This window comes from Pinus tabuliformis, chromosome 8 (assembly GCF_031772625.1).
Source record: "Pinus tabuliformis cultivar Carrire ecotype Pingquan chromosome 8, CPIR1, whole genome shotgun sequence".
Lineage (NCBI taxonomy): Eukaryota > Viridiplantae > Streptophyta > Pinopsida > Pinales > Pinaceae > Pinus > Pinus tabuliformis.
Window position 1 is genome coordinate 1,826,002,395 of NC_142294.1, and position 19,551 is coordinate 1,826,021,945.

The 19,551-nt window shown below is 41.3% G+C and overlaps 1 protein-coding gene across 4 annotated transcripts in view; it reads left to right on the forward strand.

Annotated features, from left to right (window-relative positions):
* Positions 1 to 19,551, forward strand: part of LOC149243567 (Acyl-CoA N-acyltransferases (NAT) superfamily protein) — a 163,561-nt gene that overhangs the window by 76,931 nt on the left and 67,079 nt on the right. For all 4 annotated transcript variants that reach the window (XM_089374572.1, XM_089374570.1, XM_089374571.1 and 1 more), the window contains one exon: positions 2,456 to 2,551. In XM_089374572.1, the coding sequence (XP_089230698.1) occupies positions 2,456 to 2,551 (96 nt within the window). The remainder of the gene's footprint in view (positions 1 to 2,455; positions 2,552 to 19,551) is intronic.

A 19,551-nucleotide genomic window follows, 5' to 3' on the forward strand; every position in this document is an offset into this window, starting at 1 on the left:
AGGAATTCCGAGCGGACATTCCACCCTCATTTTAGAGAACTTCGAGTGTCTCCTTAGTGAGGAAGTTTGGGAGTCCAATTCAGGGCTTCCCTTGAGCTTATTGCAGGAGATTAGATTAGCGTTGGGTTAGAGATTTTGGGCTCTTGGAGAGAGTTTTCCCTTGGCTGTAACAGGAGTTTGTTGGCATTTTGAAGGGCAAAGATTGAGGGAATCTCCAGCGCTGAATTTCTCTCATTTATATAGTGCGCAAAGCTCGTTGGCTGAAGATTGCGTAAGAGAGAGGAGAAACAGATTTCGGGAGATAATGGGGTTGGAGATAAAGCCAATTTTGAGAGAAGAATTTGTGTGGAATTTGGGTGGCTATTCAACAACTATTTGGAGAAGATTTGAGCAGAGCATTTTCAGCAGTGCGTAGAGTCTACCTGGCAGAGCCATTCACACTTTTTGGGGTCATCCAGGTCAGCCGGAATTGGGCCAAACCCTTTCTAGGTTTTGTTGGGATTGGTGTGTAGAGGCTAGGGTTAATTTTTCAAAATTTTCTGAGTGATATACAGGGAAAAAACCCAGTAGGGCGTATAGCCAGCCAAAGAGCCATTTGCACCATTTTGGAGGGCTTCTTCATCATCTGGATTCAGCCCAAACCATTTCTGGGTTTTGGGAGAGGAGTTTAGAGCTAAATTTTCAGAGCATTCTGAGGAGTATTCAGCTCAGAGATCAACATTCCAGCGAATAGTTAGCAGTAGATTATTTTTGGTAGTGCACAGATCACTCCAGGGCCATTTCTACCACTTGGGTCCGGACCATTTTTCTAGGTTTTGCTCAACTTGCATAGCAAGCCTAGGTTCCAAAATTTCAGCCTATTTTATTTACTCTTTTATCATAAAATTAATAAAATGGCTCAAATTGTGTTGCTGGACATTTTGATGTTTTAATTGTTGTATATGAGTTCCAATCTATTTATTGTTCCTAGTCCATTGCTTGGTATTAGTTGTTAAATTCATGTTATGAATATTATAAAAGCTTTTTGCAACTTTTAAGGGATCTTTAAGGGTTTCGAGTCCCATCTTCAAATAGCTTGCCATTGATGAGAGAGATCTTCCTTTCAAGAGTGCTTTCCTTCAAATGATAGCTAACGAAGTGATATTCAAATAGTCCTTCCTTCGCCTTAGCTCTGATACCATGTTGAGAAATCAATGCATGTAGTTATTGTGGTTTTGATTCCTCTCTTGTTCATAATTACTTGTAATTTGTGTTGGCTTCTTTATTTATTTATTATGTTATCTTTTATCAAGCAATTACCAAATAAAAAATGCATGAAGATCACAAACAAAAGACATAAGATGTAGGCACTCAGCTAGGGCAAAAACCCTCTCAAGGGGAAAAACTAGTCAAACTCTTCTTTTATGATTGAACCAAGTCAAAGTGAGACAATCCAAGACCTTTTGACCATGACAAAGACCTCCAATTATCAAGCATCCATCCTTCCAAGTAGATAAGCACTATCAAAGTCAACGAGAGTCAATTCCTTCAAAATTGCTTCAATGTGGAATTTCGACCGCCCTGTAACTCAGAATTTCAGACCTGCAGTGACTGCAGAAATTTCAGCCCTTGCAACTTGCCAATAAACCCTAGAAAACTCGCACGTGTGAGAGAGAAGATGCCCCAAAAACTTCGATTTTTGTCCTTCCTTTGATTTGACCTTCTTGTCCTTGTCTTTGCACTTCCTTTTCTCTTCTTGCATTGTAGATCGAACTTGTTGATTGATGGATACCAAATAGTTTGAGCTCTTCTTCTATTTATACTGCTTCCATAGGATCGAATAGCCCTAATCGGGGCCGACTTCATCAAGGTAGGGTCGACTTGGTGAGGAGGTGACAAATATCTGTTTTGACTCAAAAATAATTTTCTTTACATGATACAAAAGCCCAAGAAGGGTCTAATAAATGTGACAATGACTCTTAAGACTTAAGAAAAACCCTAGAAGCCTACAATGGAGGCTTTGACCTAATAAATAAATAAAATGAGCATGAAACCCATGCTTCAAACAATTTTCTTTTCCTTCTTTTTCAATTTTACAATAAATACATAATAATAAAGTACAATGGCAATTATGAAGACCAACCATAGTTACATTTTCAACAGTAGGTAGGTTGCAGGTTAAACTATGCTTACCATGCTTACTGTCAAATCTTGAGAAATTATCTTCAAATTGGGAATGTAATCTGGTTATAGTTCAAGGTTCAGTTATAAGCAACCATTGTTTGTCATTGTATCAATTCTTTAATGTCTCAATAATTTTATTTTGGTGAATTATTCTTTAAGGCATGTTGCTTGCATTTTTGCTCAGCAATCCTGATGTGAATGTTGATTTTGAGAACTACCAGTTACTGTTTGGTTATAACTCATGGTCAGTAAAGATTATCTTGGTTGATTTGGGTTATATACTTTTTAATAGGCTGTAATAAATGGAGAAGAACGAGTTGTGGTTGGAACACTTGATCTCAATCAATCAAATCAATTACCAGATGAAATTGGAGGGACCCGTCCAAAGGTAAAATTTTCTAAAGCTTGTGATATTGATGAGAGTAGTAAAGATGAAGACTCTAGAATATTTTGAACCTGTCAAGGGTTTGAATTGAAATAATCTTATAAATTATACCAGGGAATAGTAAACAATTTTGTTCCTTCAACTAGGATGGAGTTCTGCATTAGTCTATATTTTGCATAGGCACATTCCTCTGTAATTTCGGGTAAACCGTAAAACATCTTTGTATCAATATCAAAAGTTGAAACAACTACAACTGCGATGCTTACCATTATCAAGAGCTAGAACTGGAGCATTTCTTTAACTGAATACTACATATGTTTTCATGCATGAATGCATGAGGACTGAATACTACATATGTTTTCATGCATGAATGCATGAGGTGCTACAAGGATAAACACCAGATGAACAGAAAATCATCTGAACAAAACACGAGTTTGATTTCCCACATTATTTTATGCAATATCTCTTAGCCTCCCATTACTCTCAATACAACCAGCCAACTTCGTCTGAAGATGACCAACTGTTGATACTTTATGCATTTCTTGTTGTAGTTGAGCATTCTAAGTTCTAACATTGTTATTTACATGCTAAAGGAATAAATTAAATTAAAATTTTCAGCTGATTATTTTTCTTGTGGTAGTGCCCATACACTGTTATTTACATGCTAAAGGAATAAACTAATTTAAAGTTTTCAGCTGATTATTTTTCTCGCGGTAGTGTCCATACTATGACATAAAAAAGAAGAAATCAGAGAGAGAGAGAGCGAGAGCATATACATTGATTCAAGTTGCCATGTAGAGGGCATACGAGCACATCTTTTTATAGAGCCCAAATGACTTTGGGCACTTCATACTAAGTTTAGAGATTCCTTTATGAAAATTGTATGAAGCAACAAAACTTATAGCTTGTTGAATTTAATGTAAAAATACACAAATGGTATTTGTAATAATAAACACTGAAGCAACAAAATTATAGCTTGTTGACTTTAACATAAAAGTACTTAAAAGGTATTTGTAATAATAATTTATTAATATATATAAAAATGTACAAGTGATGTAGAATGTTACAATGAGGACCCGCATATATACTAGGCAAGTGTCCCTTCACGATTGAACGTCTTTTCACTTAACTAGTGACTTTTTAACATAATCATTACTTGATTATTTAGTATTCACATTTATTTATATTTATTTAATTTTATATAATTTATATTCGTAACATTGTACTCTACCCATCCTTTTCACAACTTAGTATATTCTGTTAGATTATAACTTTTGAGACATTGTCTTACAGATTATGACACCTCACTCTAGATGTATGATTTCACCAAAAATATTTATTTCCCTCACATGATATTTAATACACACTTTGGTCCTGCTATGTCCTAAACATCACAAAACCCATGTAAGCTTTATTTCCCATAACATTGCAAGCTTTTAATGTATTTAACTATGACCATATCAAAATGGTCACTATCCCAAACATTTCTTCATAATGATCATTTTTAATACTTCTTGCTGTTCTTGCTGCAAAATTTCCTGAGCCAGTTTCAAGTGTCTTTTGCACTCCTTTGGACACATGTTCCCACGTTCAATTGGTGCCCTGCTTATCCTGATAATTTCTCTTAGTATGTGCTGGATTTGGAACTTGTCTCCTCTAACACATTACTTCATAAATCTTTTATGTATGAGCACTTTCCCATGCTCACCTATGGAATCGGGATAATCTCTGTTTGGGAGAGGGAGCGGAAGCAGGAGCAGGGAGCAACAATTTCAAAAGCGCCTGGGTCGGGAGCGATTTTGGGAGCAAATTTTATATAATGTATATTTTTATATATTTTGATGCATATATGTCAACAAAAACGTGTAGAATGATGAATTAGTGGTAAAAAAACATAAAAACATGGATTAAACCATATAACATCATTCATCTAGTAGTTATAATCTCCATCAATCACAGGTCCACAAATTACAAGTTCTCATTTATATAGCATGTAAGGGTGCACATAACCAAAATAACATCGTGTGCAATCCATCTTGGAACTGAAAATACATCAACAAATAGGCTCTAGATGGCCTCTAGCATCCAAAAAATCATGCTACAACAAACACCTACCTATCATCAAAATCATTACTTATCTTGGGATATTTGTCATTAGTGTCACCCTCTAAGCATTAACATAAGATAGAAAATATGTAGCAAATCAAGTCAAGATTTTGTTTGAGTGATGGGCACATTTTTAATAGTGTCATGATAGAGGAGTTCGACAACTAATGTCACTAACATCAAGGTACATAGAAGGCTTGGTTCTCTTGATTAAATACGAGTTCCATACCCTAGTACATGACAAAATCCAACGGAAACATTGCAATCCCCCCAATCCCGAAATCTTGAAAAATTGATAAGTCTGCTGGATTTTGAGTGAGATCTAAAATTCTACTTTCTCCATATGAAAGCCAATGAAGTCAGAATCCATATGAAAATGAAAGATAAAGGAGAATGTCACTTTTACTTTAAGAATTTAACATTACCATGAATTTCATATCAATACTAGGGCCATAGGCTTGAATATTAGGCTGCCCCATCAAAAAACTCTTGTTTTTTGAAAAAAAATTGTGTTTGGAACATCTTTGCGAAATATTTTTGTGAAGAAAGCTAGGGAGTGATTTTTTTTGCGGGAGCATGCTCTCGGGTCGCTCCCGATGCACTCCCGCTTCGGGAATGGATTCAAGGGGGGAGTCACTCACCCGTAGCCCTGATCGGGATCACCATGAGAGTATGACACTCTCACTTGGACCCTATGTCCAAACTTGCCGTCAATCAATATTTTTTGGTTCTCTAGGGTGTTGAACTTGTGTGCCTCTTTCTAATTGCTTGCAATCCATTGGTCTTGCAACCACTGTGTAGTCTTGTAAAAATCCTTCTACTTTTGAGTCTGAAATACAAACCATGAGCTATAGACGTTTTCAAGGCTCCAAGACAAGGACATTGTTGAAATTGTAACTAGGTTCGGTTGTCATAATGTATATTTATCATTGATGTATTTATTATAATTTGTCAAGCATGTTCTTCATGCTAGAGTTAAAAGAATTTATTTTTGAGTCAAAAGAAAATTTATTTGTCATGTTGCATTTGGACATTTAAAAGGCAGAAAATTTGAATTATTATTATGAGTCATAAGTCCACAAGATGACCAAGTCGGCCCTCCTTGGACAAGTCAGCCTAGCCCTCCAAGTGGCAACTATTTGACCTTCCAGGACAGCTATATATAAGAGACAAGTTCGACCTCTTTGGAGCTCATTCATTCATCATCAAGAAGTATTTCTGAACCAAGCGAAGAAGAAGCCGAGTCAAAGGAGAGAGAAGGCAAGTGAAAACAAGAAGAATATTCCCCTCATTGACCGAATCTTTGATTGCTACAATTCACATGCGTGAATAATTGTCTTTATGTAGAAGAGGCTGATGTTGATTTTTAATTACCTTGGACAAGTGGTTTCCCATGGGTTAGTCTCTACCTAGGGAAAAGTGTCCATAATAATTTTTTTCCTAATTGTGACTTATAAAGTGAAAGTGATTCTATAAGTGGTAAAGTCAATGTTAAATTATAAAGTGAAAAGTGACTTTAGATGTAAAGTACAATGTGGGTACTTTATTTAATGGGTGACTTAAAAAATAGAAAGTGAAAATTAATGCACATTTATTCTCATCCCTTGCTCTAAATGAATCTGAGCCATTAGATCTTATGGTTGCCCAAAAGTCATTTAGGGAAACAAAAGGGGGAAAAGAAAAGAGAGACTGCATTCGTTCTTCATGAGCAGATTAGATAAAGCAGGCTGAGAGTTGGAGAAAAGTTTTGAAGGAGAAATTTGTTGTAGCAAGCTGAAGGAGTGATTTCTGGGCAAAGTTGGTCACGAAATCAAGGCATAGAAGACAACAGAAGTTACAATACGAACAACATTTAATGCTGTAAGTTGCACGCCGTTCGAGAGAAGTTTTTGAGAGAAAAAATCTGTACAGCCTGTACAGAATCCGTACATCCTGTATAGAATCTATATAGTGTAGTCCGTACAGTCCATATTCCTACAATACATATTTTCAGCTTCAAGTGGGCACGAAAATCGAGGCAAAGTGGGCACAGTTTTTAAGGAGTTTTGGGCTAAAGAGATAAGTTGTATTTTGTTGTTTTGTTTGTCTGCAAATGTATTTTTCTTGAACTTGAAAGATAAATAAATTTGAAGAGCTCTCTAACAGGTTTTCCTCAGAGAAGATTGAAGGGGTTTTGCTTGGGTCTAAGTTGACCAAAAATCTGTGTATTTTTATGTGTGTTGTTGGTCTGTTTATGTCCATATTTATTTTCAGTATGTGTTGACAGTCCCATGTGTTTTAATCTGAAAATTTCATTTCCAGAATTCTATATGTTAAATGTATGTTTATGGGAAAGGGCATTTAACTGAATGGGAGTGATAAGGTGAAATTAAAACCGGGTTGGGATTGTAGGAAACTTTTTAGTCATCAAATTTCAACATGGTATTAGAGGTACAGGCTGAAAATTGCAGTTTGAACAACAGACAGTAGTTTGGGACAACAAACAGTGGTTTGGACAACAAACTGAATTTTTGGACAACAAACTAATATTTTGGGACAGCAAGGTGAAATTTCACACAAACTGAACTTTTGGGACAACAAGGTGTGCTGGAAAGTGCATTTCTCCATTTTCTTGGTTTTGTAAATTTTGGACAACAGTGATGGCCATGTTCATAAGGATAGAGGACAGATTGGATGGGATATCCAACTATGCTGTTTGGAAGGACAAAATTAAGACAGTGTTTGAGGAGACAACAGTTTGGGACATAGTGCGGCAAGTGGTTGTACCTCCTACTGCTGCAGTTGAACTTGTGGAATTCACAAAAATAAATGCAAAGGCAAAAAGGATTTTGATGGACAGTCTGAAGGATCATGTGGTTTCTCAGGTGAGAGGAAACACATATGCATATCAGATGTGGACAGCTCTAACTACTTTCTATCAGAGTACCAATGAGAGCAAGAAGATGGTACTCAAAGAACAATTGAAGAACATTAGGATGACAAACGTTGAAAGTGTAGTTCATTATCTTCGCAGGGTCAAATAGGTACGTGATGATTTGGTTGCTATTGGTGAGGCAGTGGCACCCACAGAGTTAGTCAGGATAGCTATAGCGGGACTTCCTAAGTCTTGGGAGGTCTTTGGAGATGCTGTTACCTCTAGGGGGAATCTTCCTAATTGAGAGAGATTCTGGGATGATTGTGTGCAGCATGAGATACGAAAGACTAACAGTGGTGGAGTGAAGATAGCAGATGAGGAGGATGTAGCCTTGACAACCATGGGGAAGAACAAAGGGAAGGCCAAGAAAGGGCCTCATCAGATGGGGCTAAGGGAAAAGAGAAGAAGAAGAAGAAAGATACGGATACGTCCAAAGTCAAATGTTGGGCATGTCATAAGATGGGACACTATGCTGCTACGTGTCCTGAGAGGAAGAACAAGGGGAAGAAGGGTACTGCAGCTTCAACAGAGGTGGAGTAGTTTGCTTCACAGTTTGACCAGGAATTTGCATTTATTTCTACATCTAGTAGGAGTACATCTTCCGATGTGTGGTACATAGACAGCGGGGCTTCCCGCCATATGCTAGGTGCACGAGAGTTCTTTTCAGAGCTTGTAGAGAGGGTACTTGATATTGAGATTGTACTAGGAGATGATCGCACTGTGAGAGCTATTGGTGTGGGTACTGTGACCTTTGAGAGGGAGTCTTTGTCTCCTTTGAGGGTCATGGATGTTTCGTATGTTCCGGGGATGAAGAAGAATTTGATTTCAGTGTCTGCTATGGAGGAGAAGGGGTTTGATGTCACTTTCTCAAGAGGGCAGGGATTGATGCATCCCAGGGGAGCTTCCATCACTTCAAGCAAAGTGATTGGAGTCCACTCAGGGAAACTATACAGGTTTAGTTTTCAGTCGGCAGGAGCATTGGTAGTATCACATCTAGTAACACTCACACTAGTACCACCAGCAGTAGAGACTTGTGCGAGTTATGGCACCGAAGAATGGAGCATATGCATCATGGAGCTTTGAGAGTACTGAGGGAGATCACTACTAGAGTTCTTGATTTCAGTGTCGAGCATTATGAGGTTTGCAGAGGGTGTGCTTTGGGCAAGTACACCAAGTTCCCATTCCTAGTGAGCGACAACAGATCTACAGGTATACTAGACTTGATTCATACTGATGTTAGTGGTCGTATGTCTCACGTGTCTTTGGGTGGTTATGAGTATTATGTTATATTCAATGATGACTACTCTAGGAGGACTTGGATATATTTCCTAAAGACTAAGGGTGAGGTCTTCAGTTGCTTTAAAGAGTTCAAAGCTCTTGTGGAAAAGCAGACAGGTAGGAAGATTCAGGTCTTGAGATCAGACAATGGTGGTGAGTACACCGATGGTGGGTTTTCTGACTTCTGTGCACATGAGGGCATTAAGAGAGAGTTCACGGTTCCTTACAACCCCTAGCAGAATGGGGTGTCTCAAAGGAAGAACAGAGCTATTGGTTGTGCTGCTAGAGCGATGATTCATGATTAGGGGTTGCCTTTGCTTTTGTGGGTTGAGGCCTGCAATACTACGGTTTATCTTCAGAACAAGAGTCCTAACAGAGTAGTGGGGAATATGACCCTGGAGGAGGCTTTCACTGGAGAGAAGCCTCATGTAGGACATTTTCGTATCTTTGGATGTCTCACATATTTTTATATCCCCAAGGATTAGAGGACAAAGCTGGAACCCATGGCAGAGAAGGGTATCTTTATGGGCTACAACGAGACTTCGAAGACCTATCGGATCTTCATTCCTTCTAAACAGAGAGTGGTGATTAGGAGGTATGTGAAGTTCGAGGAGGAGAGGACCTATCAGAGATCACGGGAGTATGATGAGAGAGAGTCACAGATTTCTCCTCAGCAGGGAGGTCAGGTACAGGGAGCAGGACCTCAGGGTTCTGGATCGACTGGTACAAGAGGTACTTCATGTTGGGTGTGGAGCCTAATTATCTTCTTTATTCAATTGTATCGCCGCATTGGATCCCAGTTCGTAATGGGGCGGCAACGCCGCTCGTTTATGCGCACCGCCAGGGGGGGCGACGACAATTCTTTGGAGTCCCCCCTTGGCGGGGGATCGGAGGCAACGCCCACAAAGCTAAAAATAGATGTAAAATTGCCTTGTAAAATGTTGTAATTTCGTAGTCAATATTCGCTGTTCATTAGGCGGAAATCTGACGGTAGAAGTTATGTTTAATTTAAGTTTTTTTTTTTGGTTCCCTAGAAGGCAACCCCTCGCTATATATGAGGGAATTGTATTGCGGCTATGTAGATGTGTATTTTGAGCGAGAAAGAGAGAGGATATTGTGTGAGAGCGAAGAGGGAATTACAACAGATCTGCTGTAGATTGTATCTCTTCATTTTGCTGGGTAATATAAAAGGAAGGACTGACTGTTTCTCCATGGACGTAGCCCAAATTGGGTGAACCACGTATATCTGTGTCTCTCTTGTTTTATGCGTTTTCTGTGTTTATATTTCTGCAATATTTTTATGTGTTCCATTGCTCTGTAAGATATAATTTTCTAACACTTCAGTTTCAGTGACATCTGGGGCATCGTGGCAAGTTCACCGAGCACTTCTTTCGGGAGTCCACTGGTACAGAGTTCACACGGCACTTCAGTTGACACAAGCACAGGTGCCAGAATAGGTTCTTCGAGGATAGGTGCTGGTACGGGCACACCAGGGTCAGTTGGCAGACCTTCAGGTTCACCAGACTAGGGGGCACAAGATGAGGTTCCCTACGCGGAAGCTTCTTCAGGGAAGAGGAGGCCCAAGTGGCTTCAAGACTCCTTGAAGGAAGCAGAGTCCGTTGGTCCTTCGAAGAAGGTGAACTGGGAGAGTGTGCCACCTGAGCGGTTTGGTAGTTATGTAGCCAAGGCTACCAACATTGTTGACTCTAAGGCTATTAGCTATGAGGAGGCTGCTAGCCAAGGGGTATGGAGAGAGGCTATGGTGGAGGAGTATGCCTCTATCATTAAGAACAGTGTCTGGGAAGTGGTGCCTAGGCCCGAGGGCAAGTCAGTTGTGACTTCCAGGTGGCTCTACAAGATCAAGCATGATGTGGATGGTAGCATTGATAAGTTCAAGGCGAGGTTTGTGGCTAGAGGGTTCTCACAAATAGAGAGAGTTGACTATGACGAGACCTTCCCTCCCGTAGCTCGGTACACTTCTATCTGGTCCCTTATTTCTATTGCTGCAGAAATGGGTTGGCAGATCCATCAGATGGATGTGAAGACCACATTTCTGAACGAAGTTATAGAGGAGGAGGTGTATGTTGAGTAGCTACAAGGCTTTGAGGTACTTGGGTGGGAGACCCATGTACGCTGGTTGAGGCGAGAACTCTATGGACTTAAGCAAGCTCCGAGAGCTTGGTATTCGAGGATTGATACTTGCAGCAAATGGGTTTCACGAAGAGTGATGCAAACCCGAACCTATACTACATTGTTGTAGGGGAGGATCTGCTCATTCTTGTGTTGTATGTTGATGACTTGTTCATTACTGGGGCAAAGAGACTGATTAGTGGTTGCAAGGAGGATCTTGCTATGGAGTTCGAGATGAAGGACATTGGGCTGATGCATTACTTTTTGGGGCTTGAGGTGTGGCAGGAGGAGGGGCATATCTTTCTGGGGTAGGGGCAATATGCTCTGGATGCATTAAGTAGATTTTACATGGCAAACTATAGACCCATGTTTACACCTATGATCACCAACTGGAAGAGGCTTCATGCTTCAAATTCTAGTTTGGTGGATCCCACGTTGTATACTTATTGGGTCCTTATGTATCTGGTCAACGCTAGACCAGATATATGATTTGTAGTGAACACGCTTAGCCAGTTCATGGTTGAGCCCACGAGGGTGCACTGGGTAGCTGCAAAACACATTCTTCGCTACGTGTAGGGGACTATTGATTATGATCTGGACTATAGGCGGGGAGATGGAGTGAGGTTAGCAGGTTACACAGACTCAGATTGGGCAGGCTGTGCTTCTGACAGGAAAATCACTTCAGGGTGTTGCTTCGGATTGGGTTTGATAGTTGTCGTGGTTCAGTAAAAAAAGAGTCAGTTGCTTTGAGCTCTTCTGAGGTGAGTATATGGCTGCTAGCCAGGCTAGTTGTGAGGCCATTTGGCTTCGCAAGTTGTTGTACGGCCTATTTGATCAGGAGTTGAGACCGACGGTTATTCATTGTGATAATTAGAGTTGCATTAAACTCACGGAGAATCCAGTGTTTCATGACAGGTCTAAAAACTTTGACATCATATATCATTTTATCAGGGACTATGTTCAGAAGGGGGCAGTGAAGCTGGAGTATATATCAACAGATGAGTAGGTGGCCGATGTTCTCACGAAGTCCTTGCCAAGAGGCAAGCATGTCCCTTTCAGGGGCAAGATGGGTGTGGTGAGAAGCACTTTTCTCGGTAAGAGGGAGTGTTGATTTTTAATGTACCTTGGACATGTGGTTTCCTATGGGTTAGTCTCTACCTAGGGAAAAGTGTCCAAAATAATTTTTTACTAAGTGTGACTTTATAAAGTGAAAGTGACTTTATAAGTGGTAAAGTCAATGTTAAATTATAAAGTGAAAAGTGACTTTAGACATAAAGTACAATGTGGGTACTTTATTTAATGGGTGAGTTAAAAAATAGGAAGTGAGAATTAAATGCACATTTATTCTCATCCCTTGATCTAAATGAATCTGAGCCATTAGATCTTAGGGTTGCCCAAAAGTCATTTAGGGAAACAAAAGGGAGAAAAGAAAAGAGAGACTGCATTCATTCTTCATGAGCAGATTAGAGAAAGGAGGCTGAGAGTTGGAGAAAGGTTCTGAAGGAGTGATTTCTGGGCAAAGACGGGCACAAAAATCAAGGCATAGAAGACAATAGAAGATACATTACAAACAACATTTAATGCTGTGAGATGCACGTCGTTCGAGAGAAGTTTTTGTGAAAAAAATTTAAAAAAAAACTGTACAACAGCACGGAAATATGTACAGTCTGTATGAAATCCGTATACTGCAGTCCGTATCCGTACAATAGATATTTTCAGCTTCAAGTGGGCACAGAAATTGAGACAAAGTGGGCACAGTTTTCAAGGAGTTTTGGGCTGAAGAGATAAGTTGTATTTTTCTGTTTTGTTTGTTTGCAAATGCATTTTTCCTGAACTTGAAAAATAAATAAATTTGAAGAGCTCTCTAACAGGTTTAACTCGGAGAAGATTGAAGGGGTTTTGCCTGGGTCTAAGTTGACCAAAAATCTGTGTGTGTTTTTATTTGTGTTGCTGGTATGGTTATGTCCATATTTATTTTTAGCTTGTGTTGACAATCACATGTGTTTTAATCTGAAAATTTCATTTCCAGAATTCTATATGTTGAATGTATGTTTATGGGAAATGGCACTTCCCTGAATGGGAGTGATAAGGTGAAATTAAAACCGGGTTGGGATTGTAGGAAACTTTTAGTCATCAAATTTCAACAGCTGAAATTTTCTGAGCTAGTTATAGGCTGAAATTCAGCCCTAGTTGTAGGTCCAAAAATTTAAAGTTTGACCAGTTTTCAAGCAAATTTGACCAGTGTTGACTTTGACTTTTGAAGGTGATTTGGAGGAGGTTTTAACTTGGTATCTTGGTGGCAGTTTGGTATTGGTTCTTGGCTTGGATATCTCTCATTTTGATCTGATTCTATAAGGAAAGGATTAATTGGTTTTACCCTTGTGGGATTTGCCTTGGTCATTGACCTAAATTTTTGGTGTCTCTTGTCTCATTGTGATCTCTATTTTCTTGAATGATTGAACAAATGTATAATTGCTTGATGAAGAAGTAATAAGAAGACATCTAATTTTCACAAGTAATTGTCAAGAAAGAGAAATAAGTGCTTGTTTCTATTACACTTGGTTTCCCAATGTGGTATCAGAGCATTGCTGAAGAAAGGAAGCTAGGACATCACACCTTGTTGGCTTGATTAAAGACAACCTTGTAGCAACTCTCTTTCACTTCCAAGTAAGTACTCTTCTATTCTCTATGTCTAATACTTCTGATCAAATGGCGTCTATCTATAAAGAGGGCAACGAGCTTGAATGTGCATCTAATTTCAAAGCTTGGAAGAAGAGGATATTAGTTTTTGTAGCATTGGACGTGTTCTAGTCTTGAAACTTGGTGGAGAGGGTAGAATACATGAGATCTCTATAACCCATAAATCATTTTTGGAAATTCCATCTAGAGATGGAAAGCTAGTTAATTAATCAGAATTAATTAAGTCAAGGTGAGAATTTTCTAGAAACTCACACGGATCGACAGGGAATTAATCCGGGCCCTTGATTAAGTTCTAATCTTGGCTGTTGGTGCTCCAATAGAGGATTATAAGAAGAAGTCGATTAGTAGGTGGAGAACACACAAGTGCAGATACTCAGTGATCTAGATAGTTCGATTTTCTAGTGCAGGTAATTAAGTAGAAGAAATCGAGTCAGAGGTCGAGTTGCAGGTGGCAGAGGGGCAAAGTAGCAGATGTCCAGAGAAGTTTCTAGTTCCGAAAGAGTCAGAAGAGAAGGCCTAAAATATTCCTCAGGAGGCAGCGCTGGGACTGTGCAGTGCCTCAAGATAGGCAGTTCGATTAAGCCAGAAGGAGGGTTGATTCAACTTCCAGAGGCTGGGAAAATTTCTAGGAGGCTGGAAGAATCACTTCCAATGGCAGCAACATGCTAGACATCACACCAGAGGCAATTTCTGGGTAGTACGTGTGGCGCCAGTGCAAAAGCAGTGCAAAAGGTTGACGCAGAGGGTTCCAAAGCCAGTTCTGAGGCTCAATTTGTTGCGGGATTGCTTGAGGAGGGGGTAAAATCCCTTAGATATTTTTGCCAGTATTTTTCTCAGATGCCAGTTTGGCGTCATTTTATTGTACTTTGAATTTCTTCTGTTGCATAAATAATAAAACCCTCCTCTGTTGCACCGGTTTTCCCAAGTTGGGTTTTTCCAGGGACAATTGTCCAAAAATAATGGTGTTACAATTCTTGTGTGTGTAATAGAATTTCTCAGTTTCCAGTATTTTATTTTCCGCAATATTTTTATGTTGAAAATTGAATTTGTGATTTTATTCATTGTTTGCCATAGCAAAAAAACTGCATAATTAAATTTACAGTTAGGAGAATAATTTCCAGTTACTACAATAGATGAAATTTTCACATGGTATTAGAGCACAAGTGACCGGCCAGGAAGCTCAGAAGCGGAGAAGGGAATTTCACTGTTCAAAGGGAGCAGCAGGACGAAATTCTTAGAGATTACGTAGTACCTTGATAGGCAGGCCGAATAGCTAAGGCAAAAGTTTGATTTTCAGTTGTAGGGTTGCAGAAAGGTTGATCTGCCTAGGATAGTGATTGCAGCAGACAAAGGGAGCAACAATAACTTAGATTTTTGCTGAGCAGACTTCTGGTTGGATGCAAAAGGTTTTGCAGCTATATACTCCAGCTTCACTGCCCCCTTCCATTCTGAGGCCAGGAGGGTTGACGCAGTTGGCTAAGGGAACTGTTTCGTTGGTGCCGGGATTGTGCAGAGCCAAGAGGCTTAATCCTTCAGTTGCTGGGGCGAAGGAACTTGTGGGCTGTTTGCGGGAGTGAAGCTGGTGGGGTACTGTGGTCAGAACAGTACCTAATAGGGAAAAACCAAGGTAGAGGGAGTTGCTGCCGAGGTGGATTTCTAGCCAAGGAATCCAGATCAGTGTTGCAGTTGCACAGACGATCAGAGAGGGGAAACTTGACGGTTGGCAGAAGGATTTCCAGGAGGGAAATCGGGACTTAGAGGGAGTCCAGAAGAGAACTTCCAGATGGGAAGTAGAGAGACTTGGAGGAGTCGAAGCGAGAACTTCTAGACGGGAAGTAGAGAGACTTGGAGGAGTCGAATCGAGAACTTCCAGACGGGAAGTAGAGAGACTCAACAGGTGTCGAACTGAGACGTTCCAGGTGGGAAGTAGAGAGACTCGGAGGAGTTGACAGACAAGAGCAGAGAGATGGCCGTGAATGGGTTGAGAGATCAGGACAAGCTGGACAGAGCGTCCAACTTTGTGGTCTTGAAGGCTAGAGTCTTGTCCATTCTAAACAATGATCGTATCAAGGGCTTTGCCTTGAGAGTGATGGCTATCCCAGTTGACCCAGTAGCTAATGAAAGGTACGAGGAGGCAATGGCTAAGGCAAAGTGTATCATTCTTGATGGGGTTAAGGGTCATGTAGTCCAACATATTGCCGAGAAGGAAACGACAAAGGAGATGTGGGACACTTTGAAGACATTGTACCAACATATTTCCGTGCAGAGGAAGATGCTCTTGGAGAATCAACTAAGGTCATACCAGATGCAGAAGGGAGAGCAGATAGATGTCTTCCTCAGTCGGTTGAAGGAGATCCGTGACCAACTGACTTCCATGGGGACCACACTGGATCAGGAGTTGATGGTAAGGACTGCACTTAACGCAGTCTCCGAGGAGTGGGAGACATTTGTCTGGAGCATACTGGGCAGGGCGAGTCTTCCAGATTGGGAAGAACTGTGGGCGGGTCTTCGTCAAGAAGAGATTAGACGGCTGACCAAGATGGGAAGTAGCAACAAAGGTGTCAGGGTCAAGAAGGAGGAAGAGGATGCGGCTCTAGCATCTGCGGGAAAGCAGGAGAAGAGGAAGAAGAAGGACCTCTCCAAGGTCAAGTGCTTCCATTGTGGGGAACTGGGTCACTATGTGAACCAGTGTTCGAGGAAGAAGAACAAGGGAGAGGCTTCTGAGTCCAAGGCAGCGCCAACGAAGGCGGAGAAAGAAGTCGAGGAGGATGACGATTGTGCCATGAGTGCTCATGTGCCACTTGAGAAGAAGTGGGGAGACATCGAGCTGTAGTCAGGAGGACTACAAGCGATGAGGGGCAGGATCCTTGAGGTACCCAACCTCTTGGATTATACCTTGTTACGGAGCCCCAAAGAGGAGTAGCAGGATTGATGAATGTCAGTAGAGATGGATGCGGATGAAGTGACAGAGAGTGCTATAGTGTAGGAGTCCCCGGGCAGCGCGAGGCTAGTAGGCTGCAACAGTGCGAGAGGCATGAGAGTGTTGCACCAGTGTAGGATGGCACAGAGAGGTGTGCAACGATGCGAGATGCAAGAAGTTGTTGCAGCAACGCAGAGTTCAGTAGAGGGAGCACTTGTTAGTGGCAGAGGGAGCTTTAACATCGGGAGTGTTTCTAGCGTGATAGGGATGTCAGAGGTTGGGTGGATTAGTTACTTACTTCTCAGTAACCGAGTTGCATTGCAGTAGCAGTATGCAGTAATACGATGCAGCATGATGAGAGGGGGATGCAGTGCTGGGAGGATAGACCAGCAACAACACGGATGCAGAGGGAGCTGCTGTACGGATGCAACAGTGGCAGCGGCAGGGCCATGGGCAGTAGTATAGGATGCAACAGTGTAGAGGATATTGGGCGGGGAGGCCTAGCATCAACACAGGTACCCGTGCCGGATAATCGATGTGATACTCAGTAAGGAGTATTACTAGAGCACAGTCCTCGCTAAGCGGGAGTGTTGATTTAGGGTAGCATTGGATGTTCTCTAGCCATGAAAATTGGTGGAGAGGCTAAAGCACATGAGATCTCCAAGACCCAGAAATGGTTTGGACAAATTGTACCCGGTTTGGGAGTACCAAAATAATTAATATTTTTAATGGAATTCCTAAGTCTAAACTTAAGAAAAAAAAATATTAATGGGTATTAATATAAAACCGGGTGAGAAGGTTCCAAAAGTCTTGGATCAAGCCAAGTCTAATCTTAGCCGTTGATGGACCAACGTGGAAAGTATAAGAAGAGGCTTGAGGGTCAGTTAGAGAATACACCAAAGTGATCAGTGATTCATTTTGTTAGAGCGGGGTTGCTAAGCAAAAGTGAATCAGTGATCAGCAACGAGGGGTAGTGAGTGTTGGACAGAGAGGCAGAGACAGTACTGAGAGACTAGCGCAGAAGTAGAGAGAGTGAGAGCAGCAGCTAGTTCAGGCCACGTAGAACCCAGTAGAGACAACGCAGAGGCCAGAGGGACTGTGTCATCCACGCAGAGGCTGCTGGAGTGACGCAGAGGGTCCCAGAGGTTGCGCAGTGCCTCAGAGGGCTGACATAGAGGGTCCTGGGGCTGACGTAGGTCAGCAGGAGGCTGACGCATAGGCCAGAAGGGCCAGCGCTGAGCTTCAGTGCCGTCGGAGAGGGTTTCGTGGGACAGGTTTTCGGAATACCTGTTTTCGAATATAGAGGTATTGTTGCCGTGTATTTTTCTTTGTCGGGTGAGCCGATTAGGCATCCAGTTGTACTTAGAAAGACTACATAATAATATAACCTTCAGAATAGCTGCACGGGTTTTCCTGCATTGGGTTTTTCTGCAGTCATTTGTCCAAAAATCATGATGTCACTTGTGCGTTTGTTTTCTTTCAACTGTCGATCTGTAGATGTTGTGATTGTAGTGTGTTTATTTTTGTATTTAACTGTATTAAATAACTTGTTCGAATTTAAACAAGTAGAAGAAATAAACCAACAAAATACAGATTAATTTTCTAACGAATAGACTTAGAAAATTCAACAACTGGATGGGATATCCAACTATGTCGTTTGGAAGGACAAAATTCAAACAGTGTTTGAGGAGGCATCAGTTTGGGACATAGTGCGCAAGTGGTTGTACCTCCTGCTGCAGATGAACTTGCTGAATTCACAAAAAATAATGCAAAGGCAAAAAGGATTTTTATGGACAATCTGAAGGATCATGTGGTTCCTTAGGTGAGAGGAAACACATATGCATATTAGATGTGGACAACTCTAACCACTCTTTATCAGAGTACCAATTAGAGTAGGAAGATGGTACTCAAAGAACAATTAAAGAACATTAGGATGACAAAGGTTGAAAGTGTAGTTCATTATCTTGGCAGGGTCAAATAGGTAAGTGATGATTTGACTGCTATTGGTGAGGCAGTTGCACCCACAGAGTTAGTCAGGATAGCTATAGCGGGACTTCCTAAGTCTTGGGAGGTCTTTGGAGATGCTGTTACCTCTAGGGAGAATCTTCCCAATTGGGACAGATTCTGGGATGATTGTGTGCAACATGAGATACGGAAGACTGACAGTGGTGGGGTGAAGATAGCAGATGAGGAGGATGTAGCCTTGACAGCTAGGGGGAAGAACAAAGGGAAGGCCAAGAAAGGGGCCTCATCAGATGGGGCTAAGGGAAAGGAGAAGAAGAAGAAGAAAGATATGGATATGTCCAAAGTCAAATGTTGGGCATGTCAGAAGATGGGACACTATGCTGCTACGTGTCCTGAGAGGAAGAACAAGGGGAAGAAGGGTACTGCAGCTTCAACAGAGGTGGAGCAGTTTGCTTCACAGTTTGACCAGGACTTTGCATTTATTACTTCCACATTTAGTAGGAGTACATCATCCGATGTGTGGTACATAGACAACGGGGCTTCCTGCCATATGATAGGTGCACGAGAGTTCTTTTCAGAGCTTGCAGAGAGGGCACTTGATATTGAGATTGTACTAGGAGATGACCGCACTGTGAGAGATATTGGTGTGGGGATTGTGACCTTTGAGAAGGAGTCTTTGGCTCCTTTGAAGGTCATGGATGTTTTGTTTGTTCTAGGGATGAAGAAGAACTTGATTTCAGTGTCTACTATGGAGGAGAAGGGGTTTGACGTCACTTTCTCAAGAGGATAGGTATTGATGCATCCTAGGGGAGCTTCCATCACTTCTGCCAAAGTGATTGGAGTCTGCTCTAGGAAACTATACAGGTTCTGTTTTAGCCGGCAGGAGCATTGGTGGGTAGCACATTTGGTAGCACTCACACTAGTACCACCAGCAGTAGAGACTTGTGCGAGTTATGGCATCGTAGGATGGCGCATATGCATCATGGAGCT